Source organism: Enoplosus armatus, chromosome 6 (assembly GCF_043641665.1).
Source record: "Enoplosus armatus isolate fEnoArm2 chromosome 6, fEnoArm2.hap1, whole genome shotgun sequence".
Lineage (NCBI taxonomy): Eukaryota > Metazoa > Chordata > Actinopteri > Centrarchiformes > Enoplosidae > Enoplosus > Enoplosus armatus.
Genome location: NC_092185.1, coordinates 19317407 through 19330872, shown reverse-complemented (window position 1 = coordinate 19330872; position 13466 = coordinate 19317407). Strand labels below are relative to the sequence as shown.

General features: G+C 40.7%; 1 protein-coding gene across 1 annotated transcript; it reads left to right on the top strand.

The window, feature by feature from the left end:
* Nucleotides 1-4409: 4409 nt before the first annotated feature.
* On the top strand, nucleotides 4410-12341 carry tbxas1 (thromboxane A synthase 1 (platelet)). The gene is made up of 14 exons (XM_070907110.1): nucleotides 4410-4455; nucleotides 5163-5301; nucleotides 5494-5587; nucleotides 6002-6054; nucleotides 6221-6317; nucleotides 6411-6527; nucleotides 7165-7253; nucleotides 7351-7499; nucleotides 9410-9540; nucleotides 9632-9985; nucleotides 10117-10205; nucleotides 10385-10522; nucleotides 10973-11135; nucleotides 11788-12341. The coding sequence occupies exons 2-14, from the start codon at nucleotides 5198-5200 to the stop codon at nucleotides 11899-11901; spliced, it is 1692 nt and encodes a 563-aa protein (XP_070763211.1). The 5' UTR covers nucleotides 4410-4455; nucleotides 5163-5197; the 3' UTR covers nucleotides 11902-12341.
* The last annotated feature ends 1125 nt before the right edge of the window (nucleotides 12342-13466 follow it).

Here is a 13466-nt window from a genome sequence, read left to right as displayed (position 1 = left end):
TCCCTCTATGATCTCTTAGAAAGAGCTCGATCACTGAGGCCAAAGGTAACCAGCGCGCCCTCTCTTGCCTCCATCGTGGGCCAGAGGGGCCTTTGAAAACAAATAGGAGTGTGCATTAATTTGTTAGTAAAAGAGCCAATGTGCACAAACAGCCCACAGATCTGTGCACATCCTGTACACTGTGACATGCCTCTCTGCAGAAAGATGCTGATTGATTAATCACGTCACAATCTCACACACACACACACACACACACACACACACACACACACAAACTATGAAGTTGTAGAGTCAGCTTTGTTTAACACCTCAAAGGATTTGGATAAGTAACTGTCATTGAGTCTGCATAATTAGGACACTATGTCATCTAAATTCAAACAGCCCAGTTGCCCTGGTGATCTGTCACTTTTCCTACTCATGAGAATAGCCAATGTGCACATCAGCAGTATGTCACTGAAAGAAGAGCATTGCTTGCACACTTTGTTATGCCATTAAAAACACATTTTTTATATATGTGAACTAAGCTGAAGATGGATGAAATGCACTGGGCTGTTCTTCTAAGTCAATATTCAATTATCCTATGCTGTGGACACTTATGTAGTATCTCAGTGACAGTCTGTGCAGTATATGCCAAAGGTCTTCACATGGTTAAACAGGGAGTCATGAAGGCCACACTGACATGCACCCTTTTATTGTTCCTTCTGAAAAAAACGGATCCAAATGATAACATGAATGAATTGTAATTCATTTAATGCGCCCCGTGAACTTGCAACACTGTCAATAATGAGAGAGAAGGGGTGTGTTATGTGGCAATGCCAAATGAAGATGTTTCAATACTTCTGCAGACACATTGAGCCATGGGTTGAAATCAAGTGTCATGTGTTAAATAGATGGTGAAAGGTGTTCAGAGCTGAGGAGAAATGTGTTTCAGAGATTTACGTTGGAGTTGGCTTGGCCAGCGTTGATAGTGTTACACTTGTTTGTATTGTACAATCATCAGTACATAGATTATATGGTGTGTGAATGCACTCTACAGGCAATTTTAGGAACTGCAACAGGCAGCCTTCTGGTTTTATTAATGTAAGACTACAACCATTTGGCTTTCCACAAGTCACATTTAGGCATTTTCCACAGCAGGAGCATCCATAACATGATGTGTATCCCTTGTCACGGATTCTCTGGATTGTTATCTTTACTTTATCCTCTATGATACAGTATCCTATCCTCTTTCTTCTTCAACATTTCTCTTAGTCTCTTACCTCTTTGTGCTTGAAACTTGCAACCTACCCAATGGTAACCCTGTAATCAATATGTAGAAATGTACAAAATGTGAGGATGACACACCAGCTTGGACTGAATACATGTGAGAGCAAGAGCTGACATTGAAAATGCATCAATATTATGATACACACAGTGAACCCAGATAAAAACACAGTACATTGTGTCAGTGAGTTGTGCGGTTGTGTCACAGGAAAAATCCAGGATAGAAAAGGAAGCGCTCCCAATGACAGCAGCATCAATAGACCAGATAGGAATACAGTGATGTTGCATTTTTAGAAAGTGGTGCAACTTTACCTTTCTCTCAAATGGAATAAAAATTCTTGCTGTGCTTGCTGTGACTATTGCACCTTTTTCTGAAATTACTCAAAGGGCACACTTGAGATAAATATGATGGAATGCAGAAAATATATATTTTGACGACATAACCTTTGAAATGTAAGAGAAGTCTATATGAGGGTGGATCCTTTCATCCTTTCAGACCTTGAATAGTGGTGGGAGATGACCTGCCCTGTGCACACATGCACAGCAACCTCATACCTTTAATACCTTTAATATATAACCCTCCAGATCTTAGTATGTAGATACATTTGTTTGAACATATATGCACATAGTATTCATGTACACTTCTTTTAAAACATGTCATCACATGTTTGCCTTTTGATAAATGGAGCAGGGTGCAAATTGTGCTCTGAAAAAGAGCACCTGAGCAATATGATATATCTAGTGTTCTAGTGTAATCTGGAAAATGGACTGATGTAAAAAGAACTGCTCTTGATTTAAGTTATCTGATTTAAGCTCTGGAAGTTATCTGAAGAACTCTGTATGTCTGCATGTTGAAACAGGCCCCTGGTGACAAACTGTGTAAAGCTGCTTTGAAAGCATTTCAGCCATTATTACAAACATCATGTCACCAGCAAATGATTCACTATTTTATACATTATGGTAACCTAACATCACTTAAAGTCAAATAAGTCACATAACACAGAATCAGTTTAGATGTCTGATGTTGTCTTTTATTGAATTCAACACCAAACCAGTCAAGATGCCAAAAAAATAGTCAACAGTAGGCTGCGTGGGAAGGCACAGTCTGGACCGATCCAGGAGGCTGCCATCCTAATTGTTGACTCACTGGCTCTTCAGATAATGTTCTGGGTCTGGAAGCAAGGAGGGTGCTGAGAGTGGTTCAGTGTGTTCGGTGGACTGCTGCGGCACGAGTGTGTCCTGGGATGATTGGCTGGTCCAAATCCACGCTCAGATGCCCCAGGAATGCCAAAGACACAGGAAGAGTCCTGCCCTGTGAAATCAAAAACATTCATTTTTACGTCAAAGTTCCTCCTTTTGGTTGACAGACATCATGATGTTCTGCCACATTTCTCCTGCAGACTCAATAATCTCTTAACAAACCAACTTCTGTACTGTCACAGATCTGTAGAAAATGTGTAGGTTCCGTCTTTTACAATGACTATTGGGAGCGAGAGAATATTATAAAAGAAGAAAGCTTTAAAAATATGTCACCTTTGCTACTTTTGTAGTCTAAGTAAGGGCTAACTTACTTTCTTACTTTAGTAAAACGCAGGTGACCATCGCTCTCCAGGTTGTCTTGTGGTCAGCCAGTCTTCTCATCTGGATGAACAACTTCTTTGTCATCAAGGAAACTGCTAGAAACTTTTCTCACCCTCACACAAAAACATAAAAGAAAAACAAAGTGAGTCTTCCTCCTCATTGGATATGGTGTTGTAACCAGAGTCATCACTGCTGATGAGAAGTTAATACTGTCATCGGCCTCTTCATCCTCATCATCGGAGGAGAGCGGGAGGATGACCTCACCTTCTTCATACTCATCCTCAACCTCACTTTCCTCATCATCAGAGAGAAGTGGGCGGATGTCCTCAGCTTCGTCATACACAATCTCAGGTTCTCATCCTCGTCATCAGAGAAGAGGTACACAGGGAGATGACCTTCGTCGTTGATCACCGGCAGGAGCACCTCAGCACACTCAGTGATGCTGTCTGAAGAGGAGCCACATGAGGGGAAAAGAAGATACATGCACATCAAAATTGTTTGTTGTATAAATATACATAAACATGAACGACTGCACTCTCAGTCACTTTGAGCCAGATTCAGATTCTAGCACTCAGATCCATTTTTACAGTAAAATGCAACCAATGGGACAAAGAAGATTAAGGGGACAGGACAGAGGAGACAGTGTTCACCCCATCCCTTGATAAGTCCTATGAAACGGGTTTTATCTCTGAAAGTGACTTCCAGAACAAAAGTCAAATTACATTGGCTGGATTGTGTATAAGAGGGCATCCAAAGGACTATTCATGCACAGCAGCAAACTCTGTTTATCTTTTTGTTGGCGTGAGACAATCAAATTCAGCCAAAACAGTGAGTCACAACTCAGCCCTATCTAACTATATTGCAGTTGTAGCAGGTGTTTAAAAAAGAGAGGAGAAGAGCTCTGAGTGAACAGGTGGTTCTGGGGGAGTTTAGTGCCAGAAGAGATTATTTTCCACGGCACTATATGAATTGTTCATATCCTAAATGGCGTCGCTGTCTCCATTACTCCCTGTGGTTTGCAAAGAACGGTGTAAAATACTGAGATGTAGCCAACCAGTTTGATGAATGTGGGACAGCATGCATCATTACGCACACTGAACCCTGGGTACCCTCACCCACCTGTCCCCTCCTACAAATTAATATTGTAGTTTTGGATTTAATTCATTTATTTAATTGTATATTTTGTTTAATTTATTTATGCTATGTATTTATTTATTTTGAAGGCACATGAGGCTGCTGTCAGCTGCTCCAGGTGTAAGGAACCTTTTACTATTATATAATACAAACACTCTACAAACTCTCTCTCTCTCTCTCTCACACACACACACACACACACACACACACAAACACACACACACATTTGTACTCTGTCACTCAACTCTCAAATTCAATTCTTGTCATCATATCGTATGTCATTTATTTATTTTCCTTTTGTTTTTCCACTTCTTGACACTTGATTTCTGTATATAGGCCTACACGCACCAGTAAACTGTGTTGGGCGCTTTACGCTCCCGTACAGCAGGTGGCAGTACGCACCTCAGCTCTCTGTTGGGCTGCGACTCATTGACAGAACGAAGAGGACATAATGAAAACGTTGACAAGGAGAGTGAGGTGAGTGTAACTTACTGACGTCCGTGTTTGACAGATTATGAACATCACAGTATGAAGTTTCTCCAGATGTAACAATGCTGCTGACATGGTTCATGAAAATGTTACACGACGAGAAACAGAGACATTAACGAGTCGACAACCTGCTATATTTTGCTGTAGCTAGTAGCCTAGCTTCACAAATGACCTGCATTATGACGCTGATGTTTTAAACGCAGCTTTAATAAAGATAGGCTATGTGGTAGCTGCTTTACGGGAATGTGCTTTAGCTATAATAATAATATTGGTAGGGTTTTTTTTTCCATTTAACTGTGGCATGTTGACAGGTTCCAAATGCAGCATTTGTGTACGCCAAACAGAGGTGAGTATAGGAGGGACAGACCCTTTGTTAAAAATACAGGGGAAAGGTGACCACTCTCATGGCTTCAGACAAAGCTGCTAAAACAAATAATTAACAAGTTGTTTTGGAAACCAACCAACTAATCTACAGCAGACAAACCAGCCAGAGAGCATAGTCCACAAAGAGATGTATGAGTCACTGTCATGTGATTTCCTCTGTTGAAGAAGTATGGTATATATTATGACATTTAAGACGAGGTCTACTTGTAGAGACTTTAATCTGACAAGTTATACAACATTTTGATTTAAACACCTATTCAGCAGCTTTTACACAGAGCTAATCTTTTTCTGTTCTCCCTTTTTCTCCCCAGTGGCCTTGATCTAATGAAGTGAGAGGAGTTTTTTCATGATGGAGGCTCTAGTTGACTCCCTAAATCTATTCCACACCAAAGCCAGTGGATTGTCTGTGACTCTCAGCCTCTTCCTCATCTTTCTGGGTCTTCTCTACTGGTGAGTAAATGCTTCAAATCCCCCTTCTGTTTGTGATGCTGCAGCTGCTGTGGAAATGAAGTCATTAATGTATCTACTAATAACATAAAACACAATTATTTTTTGGAAATGTTGGTCTGTATTCTTCACTGTATTTGCTTTTATTCTTTTCATTCATCACTCATCAACACAACTTTGTGCTCTCTCTTCTAGGTATTCAATTTACCCCTTTTCGGTTCTTTCTCGATGTGGCATCAAACATCCAAAGCCAGTACCTTTCTTGGGCAACATATTCATGTTTCGCCAGGTAAGATGTTGCTGTAATTTCCATCAAACTGAGATTTACCCCTCGTTCTCTAAACCTTTTTTTTTCCATCTGTCTTTAACTTCTGTCAAAATCTGGACTATGAGACATTTCACCCACTGATGTGGGAAAGATCTGAACTCAAAAGCAGCGATATTTGATATACTGTGTAACCCCCAAATAGGTTAATGTATTCATAATTCTATTAAGATTATTCTGTACTGTGTTTTACTGAGGGGATTAGGATTTTACAACTTGGATAAATTATATCCTTAGTTAAGAAGAATATGCACTTTGTTTTTATATGACATTAAACAATGATGTTCCAGGCTGTATGGTATACAGATGTGTCTCTGCTCAGCAGAATCTGACGAGATTTAGTTATTTAGTTCACACTTCTTTTAACTTTCTTTTCAGGGTTTTTTCAACCCTATCAATGATCTCATAAAGACACATGGCAGAGTTTGTGGGTAAGTAGTAGAAATACTTTCTACATCAGCATCTGATAAAATGATGGTCTGAACATTTTATTGATTTAAATTCAATGAAATGAAATGAATACTTGCTTGGTAAAAACCCATGTTTGCAACATTAAAAGTGTTTGATTTGACAGAGACTCTACTTGGTATATTTTAGGTATTATTTGGGCCGCAGACCGGTGGTGGTGGTGGCGGACCCTGACATGCTCAGACAAGTGATGGTCAGGGACTTCAGCAGCTTCCCAAACAGAATGGTGAGGACTGTAACCAAAGCATGCACATGTACACTATGTGCTTCCAGCGTGTGATGACAACAGACGTTTGTACTCTCCTGTCTCTCTGTGCAGACTCTTCGCTTTGCCACCAAGCCTATGACTGACTGTCTGCTCATGTTGAGGAATGAACGTTGGAAGCGAGTGCGGAGCATCCTGACCCCGTCATTCAGTGCTGCCAAGATGAAAGAGGTGAGATATGAATGTGCCCATTGATTGGGCGCCAATTAGAATATAATATAATATTTATTACGAAAAATCATTTTTTATGGTCTTAAAATTTTCCAATTAGAAAAGCAGATCATAAATGGCTGCATGATCCACCTCACAGACATCTGTGGCGTCCATTCGTTTGGTCCAAATTCTCTTTTCTGTCGAAACACAATTTTGACTTTTTGACATGATCTTCTTTCTTTTCTTCTTTAATTACTCAAATTAATGAAATTGGTTTACTTTAAAGTTCAATTTTATTGAGACCACATAGTCACATTTCATGTCAACCGTCCTGAGTCACACACAATCTATAAATCCTTTTTTAACTTTACTGCACATCTACTTTCAAAGTACATCACATGTTCATCTTTTATTTACATCTTAAAGCAGTTACTGTACATCCATTCAGTGTGTGTATTTATTGTATGTTGATCTACAGAGACATTTTCAGCTGTGTTTTGTGTTTGTGGAACCACATTGACCTATACCTAATTTTTGTGGTATTTAGGGACCCATTTTTCACTAAAGCAACATTTGCAGGATTTGCGTGTCTTCCCTTTCCCAGAAAGTCTCAGCAGCTCTGACAAGTGTCACTGTCTTAAATATTTTCCTGTAGATGGTTCCGCTCATCAACACAGCCACCGGTGCCCTGATGAACAACTTGAATGTCTACGCTGAGTCAGGAGAGGCCTTTGACATCCACAAGTAATCACACGCGCAATGAACAGAGACTATTAGAATGATGCCGTCTTTTTCTGCCCTCCCTCATATTTGCATGTGTGTGTGTGTGTGTGTTTTGCAGGTGTTTTGGCTGCTTCACCATGGATGTAATCGCCAGTGTGGCATTTGCAACTCAGGTGGACTCTCAGAACAACCCAGATGACCCGTTTGTCCGCCATGCGCAGATGTTCTTCTCCTTTTCTTTCTTCAGGCCCATCATGCTGTTTTTCAGTCAGTCCATTTGTATTGTTATTCTTATGAAAATGAATTACTACATTAGGAACATTTATATAGAAATGCAACAAAGGAAAAATAATAAAATATTATTAAAGCATACACCAGAAGCTGGAGGGTTTGCTATCCTGTGTCACATGTAAGATGTACATGTAAAAAAAATGTGAAAATCCAGAGTAAAATGAAAATATGGTAATATATAATTTATATATATATATATACACTACTCACAATAAGTTAGGGATATTGTTATTTACGTGAGTGCTTGTCCTATTTGGTCTGAATTTTAATGAAATAAGTAAAAGTTCCCTTTGATATTACTAATAATGAATGAGAAGAAACACCATTGTCATTAGTTTGATATTTATTACCCCAAAAATTTAGACAATAACAAGGATAGCCCCAAATAGCAAAAATTGACAATGTCAGTCGCGGGTGTTTCCACCATTTGCCGCAATGACAGCTTGACAGCGACGTCTCATGCTCCTCACTAGCCTCATGATGTTGTTCTGAGGCAATGCGTTCCACTCTTCCACAAGTGCTACACGCAGTTCTGCCAGGTCACGTGGGGGTGGGGTACGATCATCCAGTCTCTGCTTCAGCTGGTCCCAGACGTGCTCTATGGGGTTCAGGTCAGGGGACATTGCTGGCCGTACCATATGAGGCACTCCGACTTCCTGAAGTCGAGCTGTGACAATTCTGGCACGATGTGGTGGAGCATTATCATCCATGAACAGAAAGTTGGGGGTGTGCTGGCGGAATTGGGGGATGATGATGGGTTCTGTGATGTCTCTGAGGTAAGAACGTGCAGTGACTGAGCCATCTACAATAACCAAATCTGTTTTGCGCTGACTGGTGATGCCTGCCCAGACTGTTGCACCTCCTCCACCAAAGCGAACCCTGGGGACCATGTTGACCTCGGCGTATCGCTCACCTCGCCTTCTCCAGCAACGCTGACGACCATCATTTCTGTGCAAGGTGACCCGACACTCATCAGTGAACAGGACGGTAGACCACTGCTGCATTGTCCAGGTCACATGGTCTTGTGCCCACTGCAAACGTTCACGGCGGTGTCTTGGTGTCAGTGGAGTCACCTGCAACGGTCGTCTGGCATTCAAGCCAAAGCGGTGGAGTCGGTTGCGAATGGTTTGTCTGGAAACCCTAGTACCCCTCACATCTCGTAAACGGGCCTGCAGCTGTGTGGCAGTTGCATAACGATGTCTGAGTGCATAGGTCCTTAGGTACTGGTCATCGTTGCGGTCTGTCACTCGTGGGGCTCCACTCCTGGGTCTGTCACGAACTCTGCCAGTAGTTCTGTGTCTTGATGCAAGTCTGCTGATGACACTTTGAGACACACGAGCAACATCTGACTGCCTGCCACCGACCCGAAGGCGCGCTATGGCCAGGTGGCGCTGCTCGTCCGTTAAGTGACGTCGTGTGTTCATGGCTGTTTGAATGATGAACTTGGAATGACTTACTGACGATACCAGCTTTTAATACCCACAGAATGTTGAAATTGATGCCACATTGAAAAGGGTTGTCTTTTGGTATTTTTTGGTATTGGCCCCAATATGTAAGGCACACTGTACACAGTGAGACCATTACGTGGAAAACACAAAATGAGGTGTGTCTATCACCCCAATACAATTGCCTCCCTATCCCAAAAATCTCTGAAGTGAAACAAACACCGTATGTATGACATCCACTGAGTCTCTCACAATATCCCTAACTTATTGTGAGTAGTGTATATATATATATATATATATATATATATATATATATATATATATATATATAATAAACAAATATATTTTTTAAACATAAAAGCATGATTGTAAAGTCGTGAGAGTGTGCAAAGTTGGCATTTCAGGTAGGGTTACACTAACAAATTTGGTTTGTGTGTTCAGTTGCTTTTCCATTCATCACGGCTCCTCTGGCGGGACTCATCCCCAACAAAAGACGAGACCAGATGAATCAGTTCTTCATCAGCAGCATTCAGAAGATCATCAAGCAGAGAGAGGAGCAGCCTCCTGAACAGGTGAATCTCATGGACATTTAATAATGATAATAAATACAGTGCAAACTTTTCATTTTTTAAATGATTTTATGGATTATTTTTTTGCATGCAGAGGCGTCGAGATTTCCTTCAGCTGATGTTGGATGCACGAACCACTAAGGAGGGTGTGTCTCTGGAACACTTTGACTCTGCAAATCCTGCAGGCGAGCTCGATCACAGGAACCAGCAGACACAACGGCCGGCCTCTGATCAGGACGATCGTCTTCACCCACATGAGCTGCCCACCAGGCGTCCGCAGAAAAAGATGATAACTGAGGATGAGATCGTGGGTCAGGCCTTTGTCTTTCTTCTGGCAGGCTACGAGACCAGCAGCAACACGCTGGCCTTCACCTGCTACCTCCTGGCCATCAACCCCGAATGTCAACGCAAAGTACAGGAAGAGGTGGATGACTTCTTCACCAGACATGTGAGTGTGTTGCTGACCTTTTTCTTCAGCTAGTTACGACTGATATGTGATAACAAGACAATTTCATTTTTATGTTTAAAGCCTTTACTGAATTATGCTGAATTCATCTTGTGTTTTCCCTCTTGTTGTAGGAGTCACCAGATTACACAAACATCCAGGAGCTGAAGTATTTAGACATGGTTATAAGTGAAACATTGCGCCTCTACCCTCCTGGATTCAGGTAAATTAAGAACATTAAATGAGGATAAAAGATTTTTACTAGAGTTAGTGTCACAAGGAACAAGTTCATTTCTTTTTGTACATACATACAGTAGATGTTTAGCTCACTAATTAAAAACATACAGGAATCACAGTAAAGACGGTATAAAACATGCATCCATGGCATCTTTCCCTGCACAGGTTTGCGAGAGACATCGACCAGGACTGTGTGTTGAACGGCCAGTTCCTCCCTAAAGGAGCGACGCTGGAGATCCCAGCAGGCTTCCTCCACTATGACCCAGAGCACTGGCCCGAGCCTGAGAGGTTCATCCCTGAGCGGTAGGAAGCTGTTCTTACAGTGAATAAGCAAAACTATAGTGCCTGCGCCCCATCATCTTCTAAATCTGCTAGATTGCTCAAATGCATTTGCTGACAGATTTATCAAGGTGACATTACAAATTAATTTTATTAAAATTGAACTGTCTGACAGCTCAAAAACTAAAAACACTTTGGACCTCCCTTAAAAAAATAACGAACACACTAAAAAACACTGATTAAATAACAGAAGGCATTTTGACATGTCACAATAGGAAAAGCACAGGTGTAAATAATAGCATACTGATGGCTGAATTCCATTTAGCTGCTTCAGTTTCAGGGTCCTGGCATTGTGTATGCAAGTCGAAGTCTTCAGTATTAACACGTAATTAATATATACCACCTTGATACTTACTTACTTGGACTACTGCTTTTAATTCATTCAAATAAATCAAACTTGTGGTTGACTTCCAGATTCACACCAGAGGCCAAGGCCAGTCGACATCCATTTGTGTACCTGCCGTTCGGGGCCGGGCCCCGTAACTGTGTGGGAATGAGGCTCGCCCAACTGGAAATCAAAATGGCTCTAGTGCGTCTGTTCCGCAGATTCAGCATCGTGGCCTGCTCTGAGACCAAGGTGGGTCGGCCACTTTAAACAATCAAGACAACAATCTGTTACAAACTATTTGAGTCTGAGAAAGGATTCATATGCACAGAAGACACACTGACACACACACATGTACACTGTAAAAACAAAAAAAAGGAACTGTTAGTGTGCTTTACCACTGGCCAAGGTACAGCCAGCCACATTTAGTAGCTGCTCAGGTGAAAAAACATCTGTAGAGAGTCAAAATAACTATAAAGCATGTCTGCATTTGTATCTGTTGACATCCCGCCATCATCATGCACTTTGGGATTTAATCAACATATGACAATCCAAACAGACAGAGTCGTCTATACAGAGAGTGAGGGCATCGGGGTGGACAAAAGCAACTGCATCACCTCATTTTTTTTTTGTACATGGACTATCTGTATTAATGTAATTTGTTTCTCCTGTCAACATATATGATTAATTATCAATAATAATAATAACTATATATAATATTAGACATTTGAGTTCACTGTAATTTGTAAAACAATTAAAAAATGAAGCAATGGGACTAATTATGTAATAGTCAAAATTCAATATGCATCTGTCAGCTATTTACATATGTGGTTATGAACGTAATCCTACATTTGAAAAACACAAACATATTCCTTTTACATGTTGTGTTCTTTTCTTTGTGCAGGTTCCTCTTGAGCTGAAGTCGTCAAGCACTCTGGGACCTAAAAATGGCATATTTGTGACAATTCAAAGAAGAGAAGAGGGAGAAGGTCAAGTGAATTCTCCTCCAGAGAATTAGAAACTTCTTTATTCTATGAAAAGTTCCCAAGCACGCTGCAGGTCCGTGTTGTGACAATGACACTCACTGTCAGTGTTAAGGATTTGTTCCTTGACATGAAAATATCTCCATTGGCAACCTAAACATAACCGAGTAAATGATAAGCTACAGTACACTGTACACCTCGATGATAGGGCCTTTCCTAATTGTATTATATAGCTTTGATATACTGTAATAATTAAAAGGTGTGATTGGTCCACCTGTCCAGTACTGTGGGGGACAGCGTTCAGGTCCCTCTGAGCTCCCCGCTGATGGCTTCATCAGTTGTTTTAGTGATAAAAAGATAAGTGAGAGAGCGAGAGGGAGCTGGGGGGCATACTGTATGAATAAAGAGAGCAACTCTCAGTGTGTAGCAATAGTGATAAGTTTTTTAGCTGTGCTTTTATGTCATAAAAGGCTATATACGGAAAGCATTAATCTGACCAATGGTTTTAATTTCACTATAACCGGGTTACCATTTTTTTCTTCCTTGCACTGTAGAATTTCTTTTATTAATTTGCAAGTGTATTTAATATTTTAACTCATTTTATGGTCTTCACAAGTTACTGCAGTTAATTCAATGAACAGACGAAAAAGCACAAGTTGAAACCTGTACGGTGTGTGGTTAAATGTAATAATAATGATGAGGTCAGAACTGGTTCAGCCAGAAAACAAGTGCAATGCTCTAGATCAAATCAGTCCTTCACCAAACAGGCCGTCTGTTGTTTAACTGAGCTGCTCACTTTAGTACTGCTTCTTCCCATACGTCCACACACCACCACCAGCATCATCCCTGCATCCACGCGTGCTTTATTTGCTTACATGTGTTTCCCTACACAGCTGGTACTGTTGCTATCACCCTGCAGTTTAGTTTGTTCAAAAATTGATGCTTGCAGGACGTGGTTCACACGTAGCTTTCCTGAAATCTGTAAATCTTTACATTTATTAAGTACGAACTCTCTGATTCAGAAGATGAGTGGTATGGCTGGGCAGCATTCATTCAGCTGCTACTGTCATGTCCAAGGTTGACTTGAGAAGGGTACATGTTTTGGGAAGAGCATAGGGTTGTCACTTGTGTTGGGTGTTACTGATTATATTTGAATATACTGAAGACTTTGTTTTATGATGCCTTACACAGTGCTGTCATGTTTCTGCGTCTTTTCATCTCAACTGAAAGCTGCTATTTTAGAATGAAAGGATAGGAAATCCTGAGTCTGTTTATCAGATGTTTCAGAATTGGAAACTGGACCCAACTAGCCGACGTTTCTCAGTGCATATTGGGTCCAACTGTGAGGCGTAGTCGTAAAAGCATTTTATCACTTTTCTCTCGATGACCTTCTTAAAGGAGAACATTTACACCTTAATGAAAGGAAAACGTTTTTTAACTATTTCTCACGTAGTTTGGTAAATCTTAGCGAGAATTTTAGCCAATGTTTGGGAGTTATTCGGAGATACTTGAATGAATTGATTTTAATTTTGAATGTATACATTATGAGATTTACTGGTGAACAAGTCAAACATGTCTATGAAACATGTATATTTCAGGT